The 22,369-nt window shown below is 47.5% G+C and overlaps 1 protein-coding gene across 1 annotated transcript in view; it reads left to right on the top strand.

The window, feature by feature from the left end:
- sv2ca (synaptic vesicle glycoprotein 2Ca) overlaps positions 1–22,369 on the top strand; it is a 306,023-nt gene that overhangs the window by 251,799 nt on the left and 31,855 nt on the right. The window contains exons 6-7 of the mRNA XM_068029499.1: positions 12,064–12,197; positions 15,011–15,100. Of these exons, the coding sequence (XP_067885600.1) occupies positions 12,064–12,197; positions 15,011–15,100 (224 nt within the window). The remainder of the gene's footprint in view (positions 1–12,063; positions 12,198–15,010; positions 15,101–22,369) is intronic.

The raw sequence follows: 22,369 nt of genomic DNA, 5'->3' as shown, positions 1-22,369 counted from the left end.
ACCTTGCCAGTGAACGTCAGGGCAGTAAATATTGGATGCTTATCAAACTGATGGATCAAATGCATATACTTCCAATAAAGATGATTAGAGTTATAGAGCACATTGGATTGCAACCAGATGTGGCTAGAAGGAGCTAGAGACAAGGAGAACGCAGAATCTTCAATGTGATGCAATCATCGTTCAGACCATGTAATATTATTAGTTCAAAGGCATTGTATCATTTCAGCACATTACTCAACAAATTTGGGCCTATATAAAAGAATAAATTAGCTCTGCAGTTGGTTTGTTGACCTGTAGTGGGAAACTGATTTCGTAGTCCTTCTGCTGTCTGCACCACTGCAGAACCAGCCACTCTTCTCTATGCAGTTGCAAGTCACAGCTTCACGGACTTGCCTGACAGGCAATGAGATGGGAGAACCAGTGCCCTTTAAGTGCCCTTGCAGTTAATGTGTCACCTTTTTCTGCAGATCAATATATAGAACTTTCTTTCACATAACAAATTAAAATTTTTCTTATTTTTGTACTGTGCAGATCCTATTTTAAGTGTATGTCTCACAGGATAATGCAGTCAGTAAAGGCAGCTAGCCCGTACAAACCAGAAGATCCCAGGCTCAACTCCTGGTCTGAGATGAGGTAACTGAAGGAGGGCTGCTATAATTGCCCTCAGTGTCCTGGGCTAGATGTGGGGGAAATCAATGATCGTTGCTGGAAAGTGCACAAGCAAAGGAAGATTGTGTTTCTAGCATTCCTATCACTTCTCTATAATCTGCATTGGAATTAGCAAATATCATCGGTGAAGAACGCGCTTCCATTTTTCTCACACAGATAGGGCTGAAATTAGTGAGCCCAATGTGGGTCCCATTGGCGGACCTGGAAATGTGCACCATTCCCGCTAGTCGTGTGGGCTACTGGCCTACCATGATCACGTGGCGGGCAACCACTTTACATAATGGAGGTGCCGAGCCCAGTCAGTCACGCGGCGGGGGGAGGGGGGCGGGATGTGAGATGCTGAATACGGTGTCGGAAAACACCATATTTAAAGCTCTGCCTGCCTTGGATTGATTTGCTGCTTCCTGTTCACTATGAAGACCAGTGTTGGAGTGACTCCTGGAACCCCCCCACAACCCCTGGACATGGACTCCGCAGTATGACAGAAGCAAGACAGAGGGTGGCCCCACAGTTTAGTGATGTCCCCTCGAGATTCTCCTCCGGGCTGAAAGGGAAAAGCAGGAGGTCCTCTTCCTGCCTGACCAAACAAGCCTGGATGGAGATCGCAGAGGAGGTCAGCAGCTGTGACATCACCCCCCGCCACCCGGACATAGGTACAGTGCCACAAGAGGGTCAACGATCACCTTCATTTTGCCAAGGTGATTGCTCCATAATTCTTTCCTTTTAGGGATTGCAAGTGGCTATGCAGGAGGAAGCGGGACATAGGGAGGGAGGCACTACAACTGCTTTGGCAGAGGGGGTTAGGCATCACCTCATCCTGTCAGATGTCTGGCTGCATCTTGGCCACAGGCCACCTTCTTTCACAGCTCACCCCCATTAACTCCCCTGAGAGCAGAAGGAAGGATGAACTATATAGATGAACTATATAGGGGATGAAGAGCTGACACTAGCAGAACTGTCATATTGATCTCTCTCTGTGAAGTATGACTAGCCCCCTCTTTCTGCTTGCAGGATAAGAGGGCCCATATCAGCAGGGAGACATCCCAGACTGGATGGAGAGATTGGAGTCTCTGTGCAAGAGAGTAAGGAATGTCTTTTTCCATCAACATACAGTTCACTTCTGGAGATCAACATCATGTATGGTTGGCATGAAGAGATCTGCACAGCCTAACTCACACATATTTGTGTTCTTTCATGCAGGTCGGCATCCACAGGAGACTCCAGCAGAAGGGGGAGGGCAGCCGTCAACCTCTGAGGAGGTGCAGTCAGAGGAAGCACTGTCCCATGACTCTCCTGCACCCTGCACCAGTGCAGATACTTTCACTTTGGTGGGCTCCCGCTTGGCTGTAGAATCAGGATCACACGGCTGATCAGCTGACAGAGGCTCTGACAGCCGAGGCCTCTGACAGTTCGAGGACTGTGGGTGGCCATGCCCATGCTGAGCCCCAGAATGATGACGAGCCTCTGGTTTCGACAGCACTGGGCATGCTGGAGTTGCAAAGGGAGGTAAGGCAACAACTGGCAGCGATGCCAGAGGCAATGTGCAGCCATGAGCAGACGATGAAGGAGTCTATCCATGCCATGAGTGCTGCCATGTCTCAGGTGTGTGAGCACATGCCTTCCTCCATTGAGAGATTGATAACTCTCATGGAGAGCCTGATCCCACAAATGCACACAGACTTGGCCATGAGCTTAACGCAGCAGGAGTCTTCTCCAGCTCCTTGCCCTTCTCTGGTGAACAGGGAGGTTCAAGTGAGTCGTGAAAGGGAGAAAGAGAGGCTGCACCCCCCTTCCCCACCCCCACAGCTGGTGGCTTCCCCCCAGGATACCAGCTCCTCAGCCCCTCTGCCAGTGAGTCCAGCCTCTGGTGCAAGGGCTTCAACATCCAGTGCTGCTTGTTCATCTCCTTCCCCCGCGTCCTCCTCGTCGGTGGAATGTCGTTCAATCATGTCATCATCATGCAAGGCCTTCCCCTCTGCAGTGCAAGATTGTGCAGAGCATATTAGACCATAACGATACGTGAAACCCTCGCTGGGGCATACTGCAGAACACTAGCATTTTGATCTTGGTAATGGAATCTCATCTTCAGCAGTCCAATGGCCTGCTCAATGGTCACTTGGGTGGAGCTGTAGTAAGTGTTGTACTTTTCCTCTGCTGCATTGCGAGAGTTTCTCACAGGTGTCAGTAGCCAAGTCTTCAATGGGTAGCCTTTGTCCCCGAGAATCCATCCCTGAAGGCAAGTGGTGCGCCTGAAAAGCCTTAACACCCAGGACTGTCAAAGAATGCAGGCATTGTGGCTGCTTCCCGGGAAGCGGGCACACACCTGCAGGAAACACTTTCAGTGGTCGTAGACCAGTTGAACGTTGAATGGAATGGAAGCCCTTCCTGTTGATGAAGGTGGTTGGCTGGTCCGTTGGAGCCATGATGGCCACATGCGTGCAATCTATCACACCTTGCACCCAGTGAAATCCAGCGATGGCCCTGAATCCAGTGGCCCTCTCGGCCTGACTGTCAGGGTCAGTCCAGTAGTGCACATAGTTGCCGGCCCTCTTGAACAGGGCATTGGTCACCTCTTTGATACAACAGTGTGCTGATGCTTGATAGACCCCACACATGTCCCGGGTGGATCCTTCGAATGATCCGGACGCATACGAGTTTAGTGGCACTGTGATCTTCAGAGCCACCGGCATAGGGTGACACTCAAATCCCATAGGTCACATCTCGTCTTGCATCATGGGACATACATCAATGACGGCCTCCCTGGAGACCTGGAGACTTCACTGACAATGCTGCTCGGACATTTAGAGGTAGCTGATTCAAGTCCGATACACTCTTAAGCACAGATGGGTCTTTCATGGCATGGCTGATTGTTGCTGCTCTACTCGTGGAGCTTCATGGGCAGGCACAGCTGCCTGCTGGCCTTCCCTCTATCGGAGGCACCGCATCACACCATGGTGGTCCAAAAAAACAGATTATATGAGACCCATACCAGGTGACTAGTGCTGTCGATGCAGAGATGACCCTGCCCCGACAACTGTACCATTGCTGCTTCTCCCGGAAGACTCCCTGATGGCCTTCAGTGCCCACTCTTGCTGATAGCCGACCCTCTCATCCAGCCGTATGGGCACCCAACTCTCTAAGCCAACAGTTTGGACACCTGATACAACCACCCAAAACCAAGCCTCCCCTTGCAGAGCACCCGAGACCCAGCTCAGCCGGCAGTCCCACACGAGACCCAGCTCAGCCGGCACTCCCACCCCAGACCCTGCTCAGCCTGCACTCCCACCCGAGACCCTGCTCAGCCTGTGCTCCCACCCGAGACCCTGCTCAGCCTGCACTCCCACCCGAGACCCTGCTCAGCCGGTGCTCCCACCCGAGACCCTGCTCAGCTGGTGCTCCCACCCGAGACCCTGCTCAGCCAGTGCTCCCACCCGAGACCCTGCTCAGCCGGCACTCCCACCCCAGACCCTGCTCAGCCTGCACTCTTCACCCGAGACCCTGCTCAGCCGGTGCTCCCACCCGAGACCCTGCTCAGCCAGTGCTCCCACCCGAGACCCTGCTCAGCCGGCACTCCCACCCCAGACCCTGCTCAGCCGGCACTCCCACCCCAGACCCTGCTCAGCCTGCGCTCCCACCCGAGACCCTGCTCAGCCAGTGCTCCCACCCGAGACCCTGCTCAGCCGGCACTCCCACCCCAGACCCTGCTCAGCCGGCACTCCCACCCAAGACCCTGCTCAGCTGGTGCTCCCACCCCAGACCCTGCTCAGCTGGTGCTCCCACCCGAGACCCTGCTCAGCCAGTGCTCCCACCCGAGACCCTGCTCAGCCGGCACTCCCACCCCAGACCCTGCTCAGCCGGCACTCCCACCCGAGACCCTGCTCAGCCGGTGCTCCCACCCGATACCCTGCTCAGCTGGTGCTCCCACCCCAGACCCTGCTCAGCCTGCGCTCCCACCCAAGTCCCTGCTCAGCCGGCACTCCCACCCCAAACCCTGCTCAGCCGGCACTCCCACCCCAGACCCTGCTCAGCCTGCACACCCACCCCAGACCCTGCTCAGCCGGTGCTCCCACCCAAGACCCTGCTCAGCCGGTGCTCCCACCCCAGACCCTGCTCAGCCAGCACTCCCAGCCGAGACCCAGCTCAGCCGGCACTTACACCGAGACCCTGCTCAGCCGGTGCTCCCACCCGAGACCCTGCTCAGCCGGTGCTCCCACCCGAGACGCTGCTCAGCCGGCACTCCCACCCGAGACCCAGCTCAGCCTGCACTCCCACCCGACCCAGCTCAGCTGGCACTTCCACAGAGACCCTGCTCAGCCGGTACTGTCACCCGAGACCCAGCTCAGCCGGCACTCCCACCCGAGACCCTGCTCAGCCGGTGCTCCCACCCGAGACCCTGCTCAGCCAACATGCCCGCTCGAGACCCTGCTCAGCCAGTACTCCCACCCGAGACCAGAAGCCCCCTTGTAGAGCACACAGCACTGTAGGTCATTTAGATTAGATTAGAGATACAGCACTGAAACAGGCCCTTCGGCCCACCGAGTCTGTGCCGAACATCAACCACCCATTTATACTAATCCTACACTAATCCCATATTCCTACCAAACATCCCCACCTGTCCCTATATTTCCCTACCACCTACCTATACTAGTGACAATTTATAATGGCCAATTTACCAATCAACCTGCAAGTCTTTGGCATGTGGGAGGAAACCGGAGCACCCGGAGAAAACCCACGCAGACATAGGGAGAACTTGCAAACTCCACACAGGCAGTACCCGGAATCGAACCCGGGTCCCTGGAGCTGTGAGGCTGCGGTGCTAACCACTGCGCCACTGTGCCGCCCTGAGGTCGACAATGGCCTTCGCTCCTCCCTCTTCCCCTATGCAGTGCTGGTCATGGCTACCTACTGTCACGACACTGAGGCTTAGCCTCGGTGCTGCCAGTATCCAATGGCCAGGAATCCGAAGGCATAAGAGAGCCACCCATCGTCCACTTAATTCCAAGCTCCCCATTGAATCATGATGAATTAGAATGCTAATGTATTAAAACTAAGTGTTCAGCAATTTAAATTGCATTCCTGTTTTGTCGGGGTGGTAATAACACCTTGAAGCTTTCCTGCCGCTTACTAAATCTGGAACTGGTGTCAAGACGTCACATTTCCAGGCGGACGCTTCCGACGCGATTCTCCATCTCCACACTGAACGGCCACACTAAATTTAGCCCATAGTGTGCATTGTATGTCTGCAGCTATTTTATTACATTTCTTTTGTTTACTACACAAGCAACTCTCTCAGTAGTTTGGTACAGGAATCAGTTGCGCATGGCTAAAACAACAATTATTATCCAACCATTCACATAGTTTCACTGAGACAGACCAACACTCTGAGTAAGCAGTTTAGCATATGGATTTTTATATTGAGAACCAAAACATTTTAAAACTTAAGAAAAATATTAAACTAACGTACAGATATCTCTCCAACAGTATTTAGTGTTACTAAAATAAGTAACATGGCACCAAAATTCCTTAGGGACCTGGAGTGCCGTTCCAGGGAAAAGGGGCAGGAGAGGACCAGTGGTGGGTGGGAAGTAGGATGGAAGCCAGAAATGTCTTCATATTGAAAGGTGATGAATGGAAATTCCAGCTGGGGAAGGGGCTGGTAGGAACTACCAAATAAATTTCAGCTTAAGTGGATGAAGACAACCCATAACCAGTAGTTTTTTTTAGAACATTACAGCGCAGTACAGGCCCTTCGGCCCTCGATGTTGCGCCGACCTGTGAAACCATCTGACCTACACTATTCCATTTTCATCCATATGTCTATCCAATGACCACTTAAATGCCCTTAAAGTTGGCGAGTCTACTGCTGCTGCAGGCAGGGCGTTCCACGCCCCTACTACTCTCTGAGTAAAGAAACTACCTCTGACATCTGTCCTATATCTATCACCCCTCAACTTAAAGCTATGTCCCCTCGTGTTTGCCATCACCATCCGAGGAAAAAGGCTCTCACTATCCACCCTATCTAACCCTCTGATTATCTTATATGTCTCTATTAAGTCACCTCTCCTCCTCCTTCTCTCCAACGAAAACAACCTCAAGTCCCTCAGCCTTTCCTCGTAAGACCTTCCCTCCATACCAGGCAACATCCTAGTAAATCTCCTCTGCACCCTTTCCATAGCTTCCACATCCTTCCTATAATGCGGTGACCAGAACTGCACGCAATACTCCAGGTGCGGTCTCACCAGAGTTTTGTACAGCTGCAGCATGACCTCGTGGCTCCGAAACTTGATCCCCCTACTAATAAAAGCTAACACACCATATGCCTTCTTAACAGCCCTATTAACCTGGGTAGCAACCTTCAGGGATTTATGCACCTGGACACCAAGATCTCTCTGTTCATCTACACTACCAAGAATCTTCCCATTAGCCCAGTACTCTGCATTCCTGTTACTCCTTCCAAAGTGAATCACCTCACACTTTTCCGCATTAAACTCCATTTGCCATCTCTCAGCCCAGCTCTGCAGCCTATCTATGTCCCTCTGTACCCTACAACATCCTTCAGCACTATCCACAACTCCACCGACCTTCGTGTCATCCGCAAATTTACTAACCCACCCTTCTACACCCTCTTCCAGGTCATTTATAAAAATGACAAACAGCAGTGGCCCCAAAACAGATCCTTGCGGTACACCACTAGTAACTAAACTCCAGGATGAACATTTGCCATCAACCACCACCCTCTGTCTTCTTTCAGCTAGCCAATTTCTGATCCAAAGCTCTAAATCACCTTCAACCCCATACTTCCGTATTTTCTGCAATAGCCTACCATGGGGAACCTTATCAAACGCCTTACTGAAATCCATATACACCACATCCACTGCTTTACCCTCATCCACCTGTTTGGTCACCTTTTCGAAAAACTCAATAAGGTTTGTGAAGCACGACCTACCCGTCACAAAACCGTGCTGACTATCACTAATGAACTTATTCTTTTCAAGATGATTATAAATCCTGTCTCTTATAACCTTTTCCAACATTTTACCCACAACCGAAGTAAGGCTCACAGGTCGATAATTACCAGGGCTGTCTCTACTCCCCTTCTTGAACAAGGGGACAACATTTGCTATCCTCCAGTCTTCCGGCACTATTCCTGTCGACAATGACAACATAAAGATCAAGGACAAAGGCTCTGTAATCTCCTCCCTAGCTTCCCAGAGAATCCTAGGATAAATCCCATCTGGCCCAGGGGACTTATCTATTTTCACACTTTCCAAAATTGATAACACCTCCTCCTTGTGAACCTCAATCCCATCTAGCCTAGTAGCCTGAATCTCAGTATTCTCCTCGACAACATTTTCTTTCTCTACTGTAAATACTGACGCAAAATATTCATTTAACACTTCCCCTATCTCCTCTGATTCCACACACAACTTCCCACTACTATCCTTGATTGGCCCTAATCTAACTCTAGTCATTCTTTTATTCCTGATATACCTATAGAAAGCCTTAGGGTTTTCCTTGATCCTATCCGCCAATGACTTCTCGTGTCCTCTCCTTGCTCTTCTTAGCTCTCCCTTTAGATCCTTCCTGGCTAGCTTGTAACTCTCAAGCGCCCTAACTGAGCCTTCACGTCTCATCCTAACATAAGTCTTCTTCTTCCTCTTGACAAGCGCTTCAACTTCTTTAGTAAACCACGGCTCCCTCGCTCGACAACATCCTCCCTGCCTGACAGTACATACTTATCAAGGACACGCAGTAGCTGCTCCTTGAATAAGCTCCACATTTCGATTGTTCCCATCCCCTGCAGTTTCCTTCCCCATCCTACGCATCCTAAATATGGCCTAATCGCATCATAATTTCCTTTCCCCCAGCTATAATTTTTGCCCTGCGGTATATACCTGTCCCTGCCCATCGCTAAGGTAAACCTAACCGAATTGTGATCACTATCACCAAAGTGCTCACCTACATCTAAATCTAACACCTGGCCGGGTTCATTACCCAGTACCAAATCCCATGTGGCCTCGCCCCTGGTTGGCCTGTCTACATACTGTGTCAGAAAACCCTCCTGCACACACTGGACAAAAACTGACCCATCTAAAGTACTCGAACTATAGTATTTCCAGTCGATATTTGGAAAGTTAAAGTCCCCCATAACAACTACCCTGTTACTCTCGCCCCTGTCGAGAATCATCTTCACTATCCTTTCCTCTACATCTCTGGAACTATTTGGAGGTCTATAAAAGACTCCCAACAGGGTGACCTCACCTCTCCTGTTTCTAACCTCGGCCCATACTACCTCAGTAGACGAGTCCTCAAACGTCCTTTCTGTCACTGTAATACTCTCCTTGATTAACAATGCCACACGCCCCCCTCTTTTACCATCTTCTCTGTTCTTACTGAAACATCTAAATCCCGGAACCTGCAACATCCATTCCTGCCCCTGCTCTACCCATGTCTCCGAAATGGCCACTACATCGAGATCCCAGGTACCAACCCATGCTGCACGCTCACCCAGCTTATTCCGGATGCTCCTGGCGTTGAAGTAGACACACTTTAAACCAGGTTCTTGCTTGCCAGTGCCCTCTTGCGTCCTTGTAACCTTGTCCCTGACCTCACTACTCTCAACATCCTGTACACTGGCACTACAATTTAGGTTCCCATTCCCCTGCTGAATTAGTTTAAACCCCCCCGAAGAGCACTAGCAAATCTCCCCCCCAGGATATTGGTACCCCTCTGGTTCAGGTGAAGACCATCCTGTTTGTAGAGGTCCCACCTATCCCAGAAAGAGCCCCAATTATCCAGGAAACCAAAACCCTCCCTCCTGCACCATCCCTGCAGCCACGTGTTCAACTCCTCTCTCTCCCTATTCCTCGCTTCGCTATCACGTGGCACGGGCAACAACCCAGAGATAACAACTCTGTTTGTTCTCGCTCTAAGCTTCCACCCTAGCTCCCTGAATTTCTGTCTTAAATCCCCATCTCTCTTCCTACCTATGTCGTTGGTGCCTATGTGGACCACGACTTGGGGCTGCTCCCCCTCCCCCTTAAGGATCCCAAAAACACGATCCGAGACATCACGAACCCTGGCACCTGGGAGGCAACACACCAACCGTGAGTCTCTCTCGTTCCCACAGAACCTCCTATCTGTTCCCCTAACTATGGAGTCCCCAATGACTAATGCTCTGCTCCTCTTCCCCCTTCCCTTCTGAGCAACAGGGACAGACTCTGTGCCAGATACCTGTACCCCATTGCTTACCCCGGTAAGTCGTCCCCCGCAACAGTATCCAAAACGGTATACCTGTTGTTGAGGGAAACGGCCACAGGGGATCCCTGCACTGCCTGCTGGTTCCCTCTCCTTCCCCTGACGGTAACCCATCTACCTACTTCTTTTACCTGAGGTGTGACTACCTCCCCATAACTCCTCTCAATAACCCCCTCCGCCTCTCGAATGATCCGAAGTTCATCCAGCTCCAGCTCCAGTTCCCTAACGCGCTTCTCGAGGAGCTGGAGTTGGGTGCACTTCCCGCAGATGCAGTCAGCAGGGACACTCTTGGCGACCCCTACCTCCCACATTCTGCAGGAGGAACATACAACTGCCTTAACTTCCATTCCCTCTATTCTAAATTCCCAACAAAACAGTAGTTAGTAGAAAAATAAGAATGAAAAAGGGGAACTTAGAAGAAGAAAACAACCAGTTGTCTTAAGACAAGAAAACATAGGGAGTTGCCACTCTTGGTGCCAGCACAGAATCTTACTGCCAAAAATAGACATTACAATAAGCTCTATATCCATACCAAATTTTCAGCATTTTACACTGACAGTCATTTGGGGCCTGGTCAGGATTTCACTGTTTCAAGACAAAATCCAGCACCCTTTGGTGCTGCAGTCCTGTTCCTCCCAAATCTGACGGCTGATGCATTGGACGCCCCATTCTCCTTTCAGTACACTGCTTACGCTAATGATCAGGATTGCCACTTCTGTATACTGCAGTTAGGCACTTTCATGCAGAGGCAGCAAACCTGGTCATTAGTGCTAGGGTGGGGGTTGGAGCACAGTGGATGCATCCATTGCATTAGCCACTCGACTCAGCTGTGGGTGAGGTGATGGATGGTAAGGTGGAGGGTGGGGAAGGAACAGAATAGATTTTAAGGGGAAGTGGAGAGCAAGGGGGTGAGTGACAGATGGCATTGGGAAAGGGAGAAGGAATAATGGATGGTAGTGTAAGGTGAATAAGTGCCAGGAGAGAAGGAAAGTGGATATCAGTAAAGTAGGGACCAAAGTTGTAATTAGGGCTTTGGGGCAGAGGAGGAAAAGGGTGTGCCAATGTTAACTGAGAGGCGGTAGGGAGAGAGAGAGTGCCAGTATCAAGTGGGGGGTCCAGAATGAGCTCTGCAGAGGAAGGAAAGGACTATCTGAATAGGGGAGAATGGAGGGAGAGCAACACCTTAACTAGGTTTAACTATGAAGAGAAAGGAAGAAGAGTGTCAATATTTACCGAGAAGGGTGGAGAATATCTCTGTGAAAGGATAGGGATTTGGAAGGGTCCAGTGAGTCTGTGTACCAGAGGCGATGGAGGTTTTGGATGCAGGAGGGTGACATTTCAGGTAAATTAACTAAATTATGGTCCAATTTTTTTTCCTTTTTCTGAAAATGAAAACCCTACTTATAGTGAAGTACAAAAATGATTCAAGTTAACTAGAATGCATAATTTTAATGTACAAATTCATAAGTTACCAGGGCAGCAATCTCCAGATTTCCCAAGAAGTAATATTACTAATTTAATGTCTTCAACATTTGGATTTCTCATGCTTGTTTGCATGTAATTCTTTATTCCTGGTGTAAAAGTGATGGAAGATTGGCTGCATGGGCGAAAGTTACAAAGCCTGTGTAACTATGTAACTGTTTGTTTCCATACATCACAATCATTCTTCAGATGTCAGTCTTTTTATGAGCTGTGTCAGTTTTTCTGAATTTATTGATCAGCTTTTGCTGATTTTCTAAGTCAACGTGTATGGATTTACTGCATAAAATTGTGTTAATTACTTTTTAATAAACTGGTACCAATCAATCAAAGTTGTTTAAGTACAATATATAGTAACCTCCTTTGCCACCAGCAATATAATGCTGTATTTGGTGGTAAATGTGTAGTAACATCACACGGAACAACCATCAGACACATTTAAAAAGAAGTTGCTTCATATGCTTTCACCAATCCTTGGGTTATCAGCGCTCAGTGTTTTGAACTATGCCTTTAGATTATGACAAGTAAGCAAGTCAAATAAGTTGTGAACCCTTGGATTTGTGGATACAGTTCTCACTTATTAAGGGGGTGATAGTGCTGAAAGTTGCATGGATTAGTAAAACTAAAATTCTAAGAATTTACACTTTTCCTGTCCAGGTTGGAGTTTCAGTATGGGTTCTGCATACCAGTTCCACAGCTGGCGAGTGTTCGTCGTTGTCTGCGCTCTTCCTTGTGTTTCCTCTGTTGTGGCACTCACCTTCATGCCTGAAAGTCCCAGATTCCTGCTGGAGGTAAGGTACTTCGAAAGAAGGCGATGGCCGTTATTTCCTGAGTGGGCTCTAAATGCAATGGCAATCTGTGATATGGTTTTTGTGTGAACAATTATGGGTAGAAAAAGTAACCATTTTCTCTTATTCTACTTTCCACTTCTTTTCCCCCTTCTTTCCTGAAGGCATTGGCATACGGTTCCACAACCCTTTAGTGGCTTGTCTTTGTGTGTGAGTTCAGATATTGAGAGTGAACAAGATACTTTATCATGAGGGGAACAACAGCTAGGCCCAAACTTATCAACATTCAACACATGCACTTTCCCAACAAGGCAGTCACTGGATCACAACAACAACTAATAACTTTTCTATGGTTCTATGGTACTTCCATTTATACAACACCTTTAACCTAATAAAATGTCCCAAGGTGCTTCACAGGAACATTATGAAGCTAAATTTGAGACCAAGCTATATAAGGAGCTATTAGGGCAGATGACCAGAATGCTTCTTAAAAGAGGTAACTTTTAAGGAGCGTCTTAAAGGAGGAAAGAGAGCTAGAGTTGTGCAGAGGTTTAGGGAGGGAATTCCAAAGCTTAAGGTCTTGACGGCTAAAGGCGCAGCCACTAGTGGTGAAGCAATTAAAATTAGGGATGCAAAAGAATTAGAGGAGCGCAGATATCTCGGAAGGTAGTGGAGCTGGAGGAAATTACGGAGATAGGGAGGGGCAAAGCCATGGAGGGATTTGAATACAAGGATGAGAATTTTAAAATCAAGGCATTGCATAACCAGGAGTCAGTGGAGGTCAGCAAGGACAGGGTTTTTTTTTTCAATCATTCATGGGATGTGAGCATCACTGGCAAGGCCAGCATTTATTGCCCATCTAATTGCCTTTGAGAAGGTGGTGAGCTGCCTTCTTGAACCACTGCAGTCCTGGTGGCGTAGGTACACCTACAGTGCTGTTAGGAAGGGAGTTCCAGGATCTTACCCAGAAACATGTGAACAAGACTTGGTGCAAGTAAGGACATGGGCAGCAGAGATTTGGATGAGGTCAAGTTTATGGAGGGTAGAATGTGGGAGACCGACCAGGAGTGCATTGGAATACTCAAGTCCGGAGGTAACAAAGGCATGAATGAGTGTTTCAGCAGCAGATGAGCTGAAACAGGAGTACACAACCAGGACTAGGAATTTCTGGTTGATTTATCTCTTCCTCCAAGCTGAGGACACCAAGGCCCGTTATATCCTGGCTGAACTGAGCTAACTCAATAGAGAAAAGGAAGTCAGCCTGAGTCCTTCCAGATCTATGCAGCTTGTGTAGGCAATGCAGTCCACTTCAGCAGTAATTCATTGGCTGTGAAGCACTTTGGGACATACTTAGAATGTGAAAAGTATTATGTAAATGCAAGTCCTTTTTTTCCTTAATAAATTGGCCAAAATTGATTCTTTCTTACATAAAACTCCCACAATCTTACAATCTTAATAATTTACTCCTCTCAGTTCTAGACCTTATTACAGCCTCAATTCAAACAGGGACAAACGAGCTGAATTCCAGTGGTGAGATAAGGGTGATTGCCCTTGATATCAAGGTAGCATTTGACCGAGTATGGCATCAAGGAGCCCCGGCAAAATTGAAGTCAATGGGAATTGGGGGAAAACTCTCCACTGGTTGGAGTCATACCTAGCACAAAGGAAGACAGTTGTTGGAGGCCAACCATCCCAGCTCCAGGACATAGCTGCAGGAGTTCCTCAGGGTAGTGTCCTAGGCCCAACCATTTTCAGCTGCTTCATCAATAATCTTCCCTCCAATGTAAGGCCAGAAGTGAGTGTTCGCTGATGATTGCACAGTGTTCAGCACCATTCATGACTTCTCACATACTGAAGGAGTCGGTGTCCACATGCAAGAAGACCTGGGCAGCGTTCAGGCTTGGGGTGTTAAGGGACAAGTAACATTCGCACTACACAAGTGCCAGGCAATGACCGTCACAAACAAGAGGGAAGCTAACCATCTGCCCTTAGACATTCAATGACATTACCATCGCTGAATCCCACAGCATCAACATCCTGGGGGATACCATTTACCATAAACTTAACTGGACCAACGATATAAATATTGTGGTGACAAGAGCAGGTCAGAGGCTGGGAATTCTGCGATGAGTAACTCACCTCTTGACTCTCCAAACCCTGTCCACCATCGAAAAGGCACAAGTCAGGAATGTGATGGAATACTCTCTACTTGCCTGAATGGGTGCAGCTCCAACACTCAAGAAGCTCAACACCATCCAGGACAAAGTAGCCCGCTTGATTGTCACGCTATTCACCACCTTCAACATTTGCTCCCTTCACCACTGGTGCACAGTGGCAGCAGTGTGTACCATCTACAAGATGCATTGCAGCAACTCACCAAGACTCTCTCGACTGCACTTTCCAAACCCGCAACCTTTGCCACCTAGAGAAACAAGGACAGCAGGTGCATGGGAACACCACCATCTTCAAGTTCCCCTCTAAGCCACACACCATCCTGACTTAGGCAACTATATTGCCATTCCTTCACTGGTGCTGGGTCAAAATCCTGGAACACCCTCCCTAACAGCACTTTGGGTGTAGCTACACCACATGGACTGCAATGGTTCAAGAAGGCAGCTCACCACCACCTTCCCAAGGGTAATTAATGATGGACAACAAATGCTGGCCTTGCCAGTGATGCCCACATTCCACGAATGAATAAAAAAATACTGTGGGACCTGATCAACAAAGGACTCATGAGTGTAATCAGTATAATTAGAAGACTGGTATTTCTAAAATAGTTATAATGCATGTACTTGATTTCTCTGTTTTTATAGGTGGGCAAACATGATGAGGCCTGGATGATTCTGAAGCAAATCCATGACACCAATATGAGAGCACGGGGACAGCCCGAGAAAGTGTTCACTGTAAGTGTCAATGTTGAAGAGTTTAAGGATAAAAGATGAGCTTGGTTTGGTGAATTGGAGTCTTGAGAGACTGAAATGTAGGACAATACAATAGCAAGAGTGGATTTTTTTAAAAACTCTTTATTCCAGGTCTTCCTGCAGTTTAGTCCATACTGTAGTGAAGGAGTTCTCTGGTCCCAGCAGGCAGATACCACTCTACAAGATGGTAAATAGCAGATATGTGACAGTAGATCAGGATAGCTACCCCACCAAAAATCCCCGTATGTGGGAAAACACCTGGTTCACCTCGAATGCAAAGCTGAGGTAATGGATATTGCAGCATTTTGTAAAGTAAAATAATGTCATTCCAACATACTGTGACATTCTGCCACCCCAGAAAGGACATTTTAAACAGTATATATATTTGAAAGGTACATATATGGCAACCTGGAAAACTAGCGAAAGCTGATCAACAACTTCAGAAAGGTTTGACACAAGCTCACAAAGCTGTCAATGCAAGAACAACCCTGATTATAAGTCTATAACATGTGAAAATAAGTAGTAATGCAAGTCTGTAAATTAAGTAATAGGTGCATCCTGTCTTCACAAAGAAAACGGATGATGTGAAGATTACACTAGAGGAGAGGGAAGTTACAGACAGGATAGTAATGGATAGAGAAGATGTACTGAAAAGATTAGCATTACCTAAAGTTGGCAAGTCACCTGGTCCAGATGGAATGCATCCTAGGTTGCTGAAAGAAGCAGATAGAAATAGCAAAAGCATTGGTTACAATCCTTCAATCCTCATTGAATACAGGAGTTGTGAGGGAAGACTAGAGGATTCATAATGTTCTAGCACTATTCAAGAAAGGGCAGAAGGATAAACCAGGAAACTATAGGACAGTCAGCCCAACATCAGCAGTGGGAAACTTATTGGAAACAATTATCAAGGACAAAATGAACTTTCCTTTGGAATGGCATAGGTTAATTAAAGACAACCAGAATTGATTTCTCAAAGACAAATTGTGTCTGACTAACTTGATTTGAAATCTTTGGGTAACAGAGAAGGTTTATCAAGGTAGTGCAATATATGTTGGATGTATATGGACTTTTGGAAAGTATTCAACAAAGTGCCATAGAGGAGGTTAAGAAGATGGAAGCCCATGGAATTAAGGGGAAGTGGCAGTTACGGATACAGAAGTGGCTCAGTGACAGGAAGCAGAGGGTGCTGGTGAATGGATGTTTTTCAGACTGGGAAGTGGTTTTCAGTGGTGTTCACCAAGGGTCTGTTTTGGGTCCATTATTCTTTTCAGTTTTTATAAACAGCTTATACACGGGGCTAGGAAGCAGCATTATAAAGTTTGCAGGTGATCCAAAACTTGCCAATGTAGTAACTGGAAATGAGGATAGTTGATAGATGAAATGGAAAGGCTGATTAAATGTGTTGAAGCATGGCAGATGGAGTTCAATGTGGAGAAGTGTGATGCACTTTGTGAGGACTAATATAGAAAGACAGTAAACGATAAATGGCATGATTTGGAAAAGTGTAGATGAGCAGAGAGACCTTGGTGTCCATTTACCCAAATCCTTAAAGGTGGCAGGGCAAGTTGATAAGGTGGTTAGAAAGTATATGGGTGACTTGGGTTTATAAATAGAGACAAGAATATAAAACAAAATGATAATGCGAGAAATTTATAAATCACTGGTTAGACCTCAGCTGGAGTATTGTGGGCAATTCTGGGCACCACACTTCAGGAAAATGTAAAGCCCTTAGAAGACGTTTACTAGGATGTCACCAGGATGAGGGATTTCAGTTATGAATAGAGGTTGGAAAAGTTAGGACTGTTCTCCTTTGAAAAGAGAATATTAAGAGGTGACATTATAGAGGTTTTCAAGTTGATGTGGGGGTTTTGAAAGAGTAGATTGTGAAAGGCTATTCCCTCTAGCAAGTGGGTCAATAACCAGAGGTCATAGATTTAAAATATTGGCAAAAGATGTGGAAATTTCTTGCACTCAGAGAGCTGTTGGGATCTGGGACTCTATCTGAAAAGGTGATGGAAGCTGTTTCCGTGAATAGTTTTAAAAGAGAGTTGGACAGGTACTTGAAGATGAGGAACTTACAAGGTTATTGGCAAAAATGCAGGGATATGGGACCAAGCATGATTGCTGTTTCAAGAGCCAGCACAGGCACGATAGGCTGAGCAGCCTCCTCCTGTGCTGTAAGTTTCTTTGACTCCAGGATTCTATGAATATTCTTTCACTTGTTTAGAGGAAAATAACAGAAGTACATAAAAGCCCAAAGAAGGAAATTCAAATGTTGAAGGGACGGATTTGGCATTGCTTTAGCAACTCATCTGAACGGCATCACCTCTGGCGATGCAGCATTCATATCATCAACTGTTAGCAACGTAGTGTCACATAATTGAAATCCACTTCTCCAGTGAATGACCTGGGGACACCTGGCAAGTGTCTGCAGCTCGTCGGTTTCATGTCTAATGATGGCCATGAAACCATTGTCGATTGTTGTAAAAACCCATCTGGTTCACTAATGTCCTTTAGGGAAAGAAATCTGCTGTCCTTACCTGGTCTGGCCTACATGTGACCCACAGCAATGTAGTTAACTCTTACATGCCCTCTGAAATGGCCTAGCAAGCCACTCAGTTGTACCTAACCGCTACGAAGTTAATAAAAAGGAATGAAACCGGACGGAACACCCGACATCGACATAGGCACCGGAAACGACAACGGCAAACCCAGCCCTGTCAACCCTGCATAGTCCTCCTTACTAACATCTGGGGGCTTGTGCCAAAGTTGGGAGAGCTGTCCCACAGATTAGTCAAGCAATAGCCTGACATAGTCATACTAACGGAATCATACCTTACAGACAATGTCCCAGACACTACAATCACTATCCCTGGGTATGTCCTGTCCCACCGGCAGGACAGACCCAGCAGAGGTGGTGGCACAGTGGTATACAGTAGGGAGGGAGTTGCCCTGGGAGTCCTCAACATCGACTCCGGACCCCATGAAGTCTCATGGCATCAGGTCAAACATGGGCAAGGTAACCTCCCACTGATTACCACCGACTACCCTCCCTCAGCTGATGACTCAGTACTACACCATGTTGAACACCACTTGGAAGAAGCACTGAGGGTGGCAATGGCACAAAATGTACTCTGGGTGGGTGACTTCAATGTCCATCACCAAGAGTGGCTCGGTAGCACCACTACTGACCGAGCTGGCTGAGTCCTAAAGGACATAGCTGCTAGACTGGGTCTGCAGCAGGTGGTGTGGGAACCAACACGAGGGAAAAACATACTTGACCTCGTCCTCACCAATCTGCCTGCTGCAGATGCTTCTGTCCATGACTGTATTGGTAGGAGTGACCACCGCACAGTCCTTGTGGAGACGAAGTCCCACCTTCACATTGAGGATACCGCCCATTGTGTTGTGTGGCACTATCACCGTGCTAAATGGGATAGATTTCAAACAGATCTAACAATGCAAAACTGGGCATCCATGAGGCGCTGTGGGCCATCAGCAGCAGCAGAATTGTACTCAACCACAATCTGTAACCTCATGGCCCGGCATATCCCCCACTCTACCATTACCATCAAGCCAGGAGACCAACCCTGGTTCAATGAAGAGTGCAGGAGGGCATGCCAGGAGCAGCACCAGGCATACCTCAAAATTAGGTGTCAACCTGGTGAAGCTACAACACAGGACTATCTGCGTGCCAAACTGTGAAAGCAGCATGCGATAGACAGAGCTAAGCGACCCCATAACCAACGGATCAGATCTAAGCTCTGCAGTCCTGCCACATCCAGCCATGAATGGTGGTGGACAATTGAACAACTAACTGGAGGAGGTGGCTCCACAAATATCCCCATCCTCAATGATGGGGGAGCCCAGCACATCAGTGCGAAAGATAAGGCTGAAGCATTTGCAACAATCTTCAGCCAGAAGTGCCGAGTTGATGTTCCATCTCGGCCTTCTCCTGAAGTCCCCAGCATCACAGATACCAGACTTCAGCCAATTAGATTCACTCCGCGTGATATCAAGAAACGACTGAAAGCACTGGACACTGCAAAAGTTATGGGCCCTGACAATATTCCGGCAATAGTACTGAAGACCTGTGCTCCAGAACTTGCTATGCCCCTCGCCAAGCTGTTTCAGTCCAGCTACAACACTGGCATCTACCCTGCAATGTGGAAAATTGTCCAGGTATGTCCTGTACACAAAAAGCAGGACAAATCCAACCCGGCCAATTACTGCCCCATCAGCCTACTCTCTATCATTAGTAAAGTGATGGAAGGTGTCATCAACAGTGCCATCAAGCAGCACTTGCTTAGCAATAACCTGCTCAGTGACGCTCAGTTTGGGTTCCGCCAGGGCCACTCAGCTCCTGATCTCATTACAGACATGGTTCAAACATGGACAAAAGAGCTGAACTCAAGAGGTGAAGTGAGAGTGACTGCCCTTGACATCAAGGCAACATTTGACCGAATATGGCATCAAGGAGCCCTAACAAAACTGAAGTCAATGGGAATCAGGGGGAAAACGCTCCGCTGGCTGGAGTCATACCTAGCACAAAGGAAGATGGTTGTGGTTGTTGGAGGTCAATCATCTGAGCTCCAGGACATCACTGCAGGAGTTCCTCAGGGTAGCGTCCTTGGCCCAACCATCTTCAGCTGCTTCATCAATGACCTTCCTTCAATCATAAGGTCAGAAGTGGGAATGCTCGCGGATGATTGCACAATGTTCAGCACCATTCGTGACTCCTCAGATACTGATGCAGTCCGTGTAGAAATGCAGCAAGACCTGGACAATATCTAGGCTTGGGCTGATAAGTGGCAAGTAACATTCACGCCACACAAGTGCCAGGCAATGACCATCTCCAACAAGAGAGAATCTAACCATCTCCCCTTGACATTCAACAGCATTACCATCGCTGAATCCCCCACTATCAACATCCTAGGGGTTACCATTGACCAGAAACTGAACTGGAGTAGCCATATAAAAACCGTGGCTACAAGAGCAGGTCAGAGGCTAGGAATCCTGAGGCGAGTAACTCACCTCCTGACTCCCCAAAGCCTGTCCACCATCTACAAGACACAAGTCAGGAGTGTGATGGAATACTCTCCACTTGCCTGGATGGGTGCAGCTCCAACAACACTCAAGAAGCTCGACACCATCCAGGACAAAGCAGCCCGCTTGATTGGCACCCTATCCAGAAAAAACATTCACTCCCTCCACCACCGATGCACAGTGGCAGCAGTGTGTACCAATGCACCAAGGCTCCTTAGACAGCACCTTCCAAACCCGCGACCTCTACCAACTAGAAGGACAAGGGCAGCAAATACATGGGAACGCCACCACCTGCAAGTTCCCCTCCAAGTCACTCACCATCCTGACTTGGAACTATATCACCGTTCCTTCACTGTCGCTGGGTCAAAATCCTGGAACTCCCTTCCTAACAGCACTGTGGGTATACCTACCCCAAATGGACTGCAGCGGTTCAAGAAGGCAGCTCACCACCACCTTCTCAAGGGCAATTAGGGATGGGCAATAAATGCTGGCCTGGCCAGCGTCGCCCACATCCCATGAATGAATTTTTGAAAATGAGGCCCGAGGCCGGATATCAGCTGGGCCTGAAGCCTACTCATTTGGGCACAGGGATTGTTCCCTGCATCCAGTTTCTGGGACCACATTTAGGAAGAGGAGGCCAAAACGTCCATTGCCATTGGTACTAAACAGAAGCTGTCCATTTGCTCCCGGGAAAAAGCATGACTTTGCTCTGGAGCAGACTGTATTTTCCAGGGAGAACATCAACTTATAACAAATGTTGAGACTCATTCAAAACTGTTATACTGAGAAAAGAACAGCGACACTTAAAAAGGAACTGCTAGCAGTTTATTTTCAATTTTGCTGCAGTATTTTTGGTGGTTATTTTCTATATTTATTAGAAAGGTAGCATGATTTAGATAAAATTCATCTTGGGATGCGTGAGGTGTAGGTGAAAGCCTACAAGTTTCCTGTCCTAGGTGTCTTTTACAACTCTCAAATCAAGTGAAAGAGGAAATTCGAGATGCCCTGTCAGATTTTTTTGGGAGCTCTAAAGTATCTGAGGAGAGGAGGATGGTCACTGTGATTTCAAGGGAATCTAATTGATCAGAAACAATTGTACCCTGGAAATTTAAAATTTACTTACAATTATCCCTCCCCTTCAGTTATGCAAGAGCTAGCTGGTCCCAAAAGGATTGCTAACCCTCCTGGATTGCCCTGCAGTCTCCAAGAATTAAAGACTAATCTCCAGGGCACTGCAGTGGACAATCCTGGAGAAAAATTATATGCGCATTAAAAAAATTGTGCTTTTTAAAAAAAAATATTTGAACATAGTTTGACTGACTGTCAAGAATCATCCAATTGGTTAATAAAAAGCCTTTTTGCTTTCCAGTTGATATGGGAAGGCCATGCACTGTGAGTATGGGGGTGGGGCTTTTGGAAGCAGGAGGTCATGTCATAACTCCTCCACAAATTCACCCAGAGGGTGGTGCAGGTCTGGAACTCACTGCCTGACAGGGTAGTTGAGGCAGAAACCCTAAACTCATTCAAAAGGAGTCTGGATATGCACCTCAAATGCCGTAATCTGCAGGACCAAATGCTGGAAGGTGGGATTAGAATGGGTGGATTGTTTTTCAGTCAGCACAGACACGATGGGCCAAGTGGCCTCTTTCTGTGACTTAAACTTTCTATGATTCTGTGAAATATGTCCCACCAGAGGTGGAAACCTGAGGTCCCAACTACAGGTCCTGAGACCTGAGGAAGTCAAATTCCAGACCCCTGAGGTAGGCTTCCTGGCATTGTTGCAAATCACAGTGAGAGCCCATCAAAAATGAGCTAGAATTTGCTGGCAAAATAACAGCATGTTTAATGCACACAATGCTATTGGTTTGTAAATAACCCGGCAGTTCGTAGCGAGGAATAATAAATTGCCACATTGTTGGCCTCATGAAAACAGGAGCTCGCCATCAAGTTCTCCATGAATTTCATGAAGTTGCTCTATTTGCCCTGTTAAAACAAATTAAACTCACCACAGAGTTTGGTCTGAAATTTTATAACAGGACTCTTAAGTATGAGATTTATGTTCCTGCAATACCACTCACATTTTTAATTTAATTTTTTTTCTTACTTTTCCATGCTTTCTTGTTTCTCTATTAATCAAATCTTCCTTTCCCTCTCTTTGTTTCTCATTCTGCACCTGATTTGACTCGATATCAGTTTATTTCA

The sequence above is a fragment of the Heterodontus francisci genome, chromosome 4 (assembly GCF_036365525.1).
Source record: "Heterodontus francisci isolate sHetFra1 chromosome 4, sHetFra1.hap1, whole genome shotgun sequence".
NCBI classification, from domain to species: Eukaryota; Metazoa; Chordata; class Chondrichthyes; order Heterodontiformes; family Heterodontidae; genus Heterodontus; species Heterodontus francisci.
Note: the sequence above shows the minus strand (reverse complement) of the source record. Positions and strands in the feature narration are given on the sequence as shown.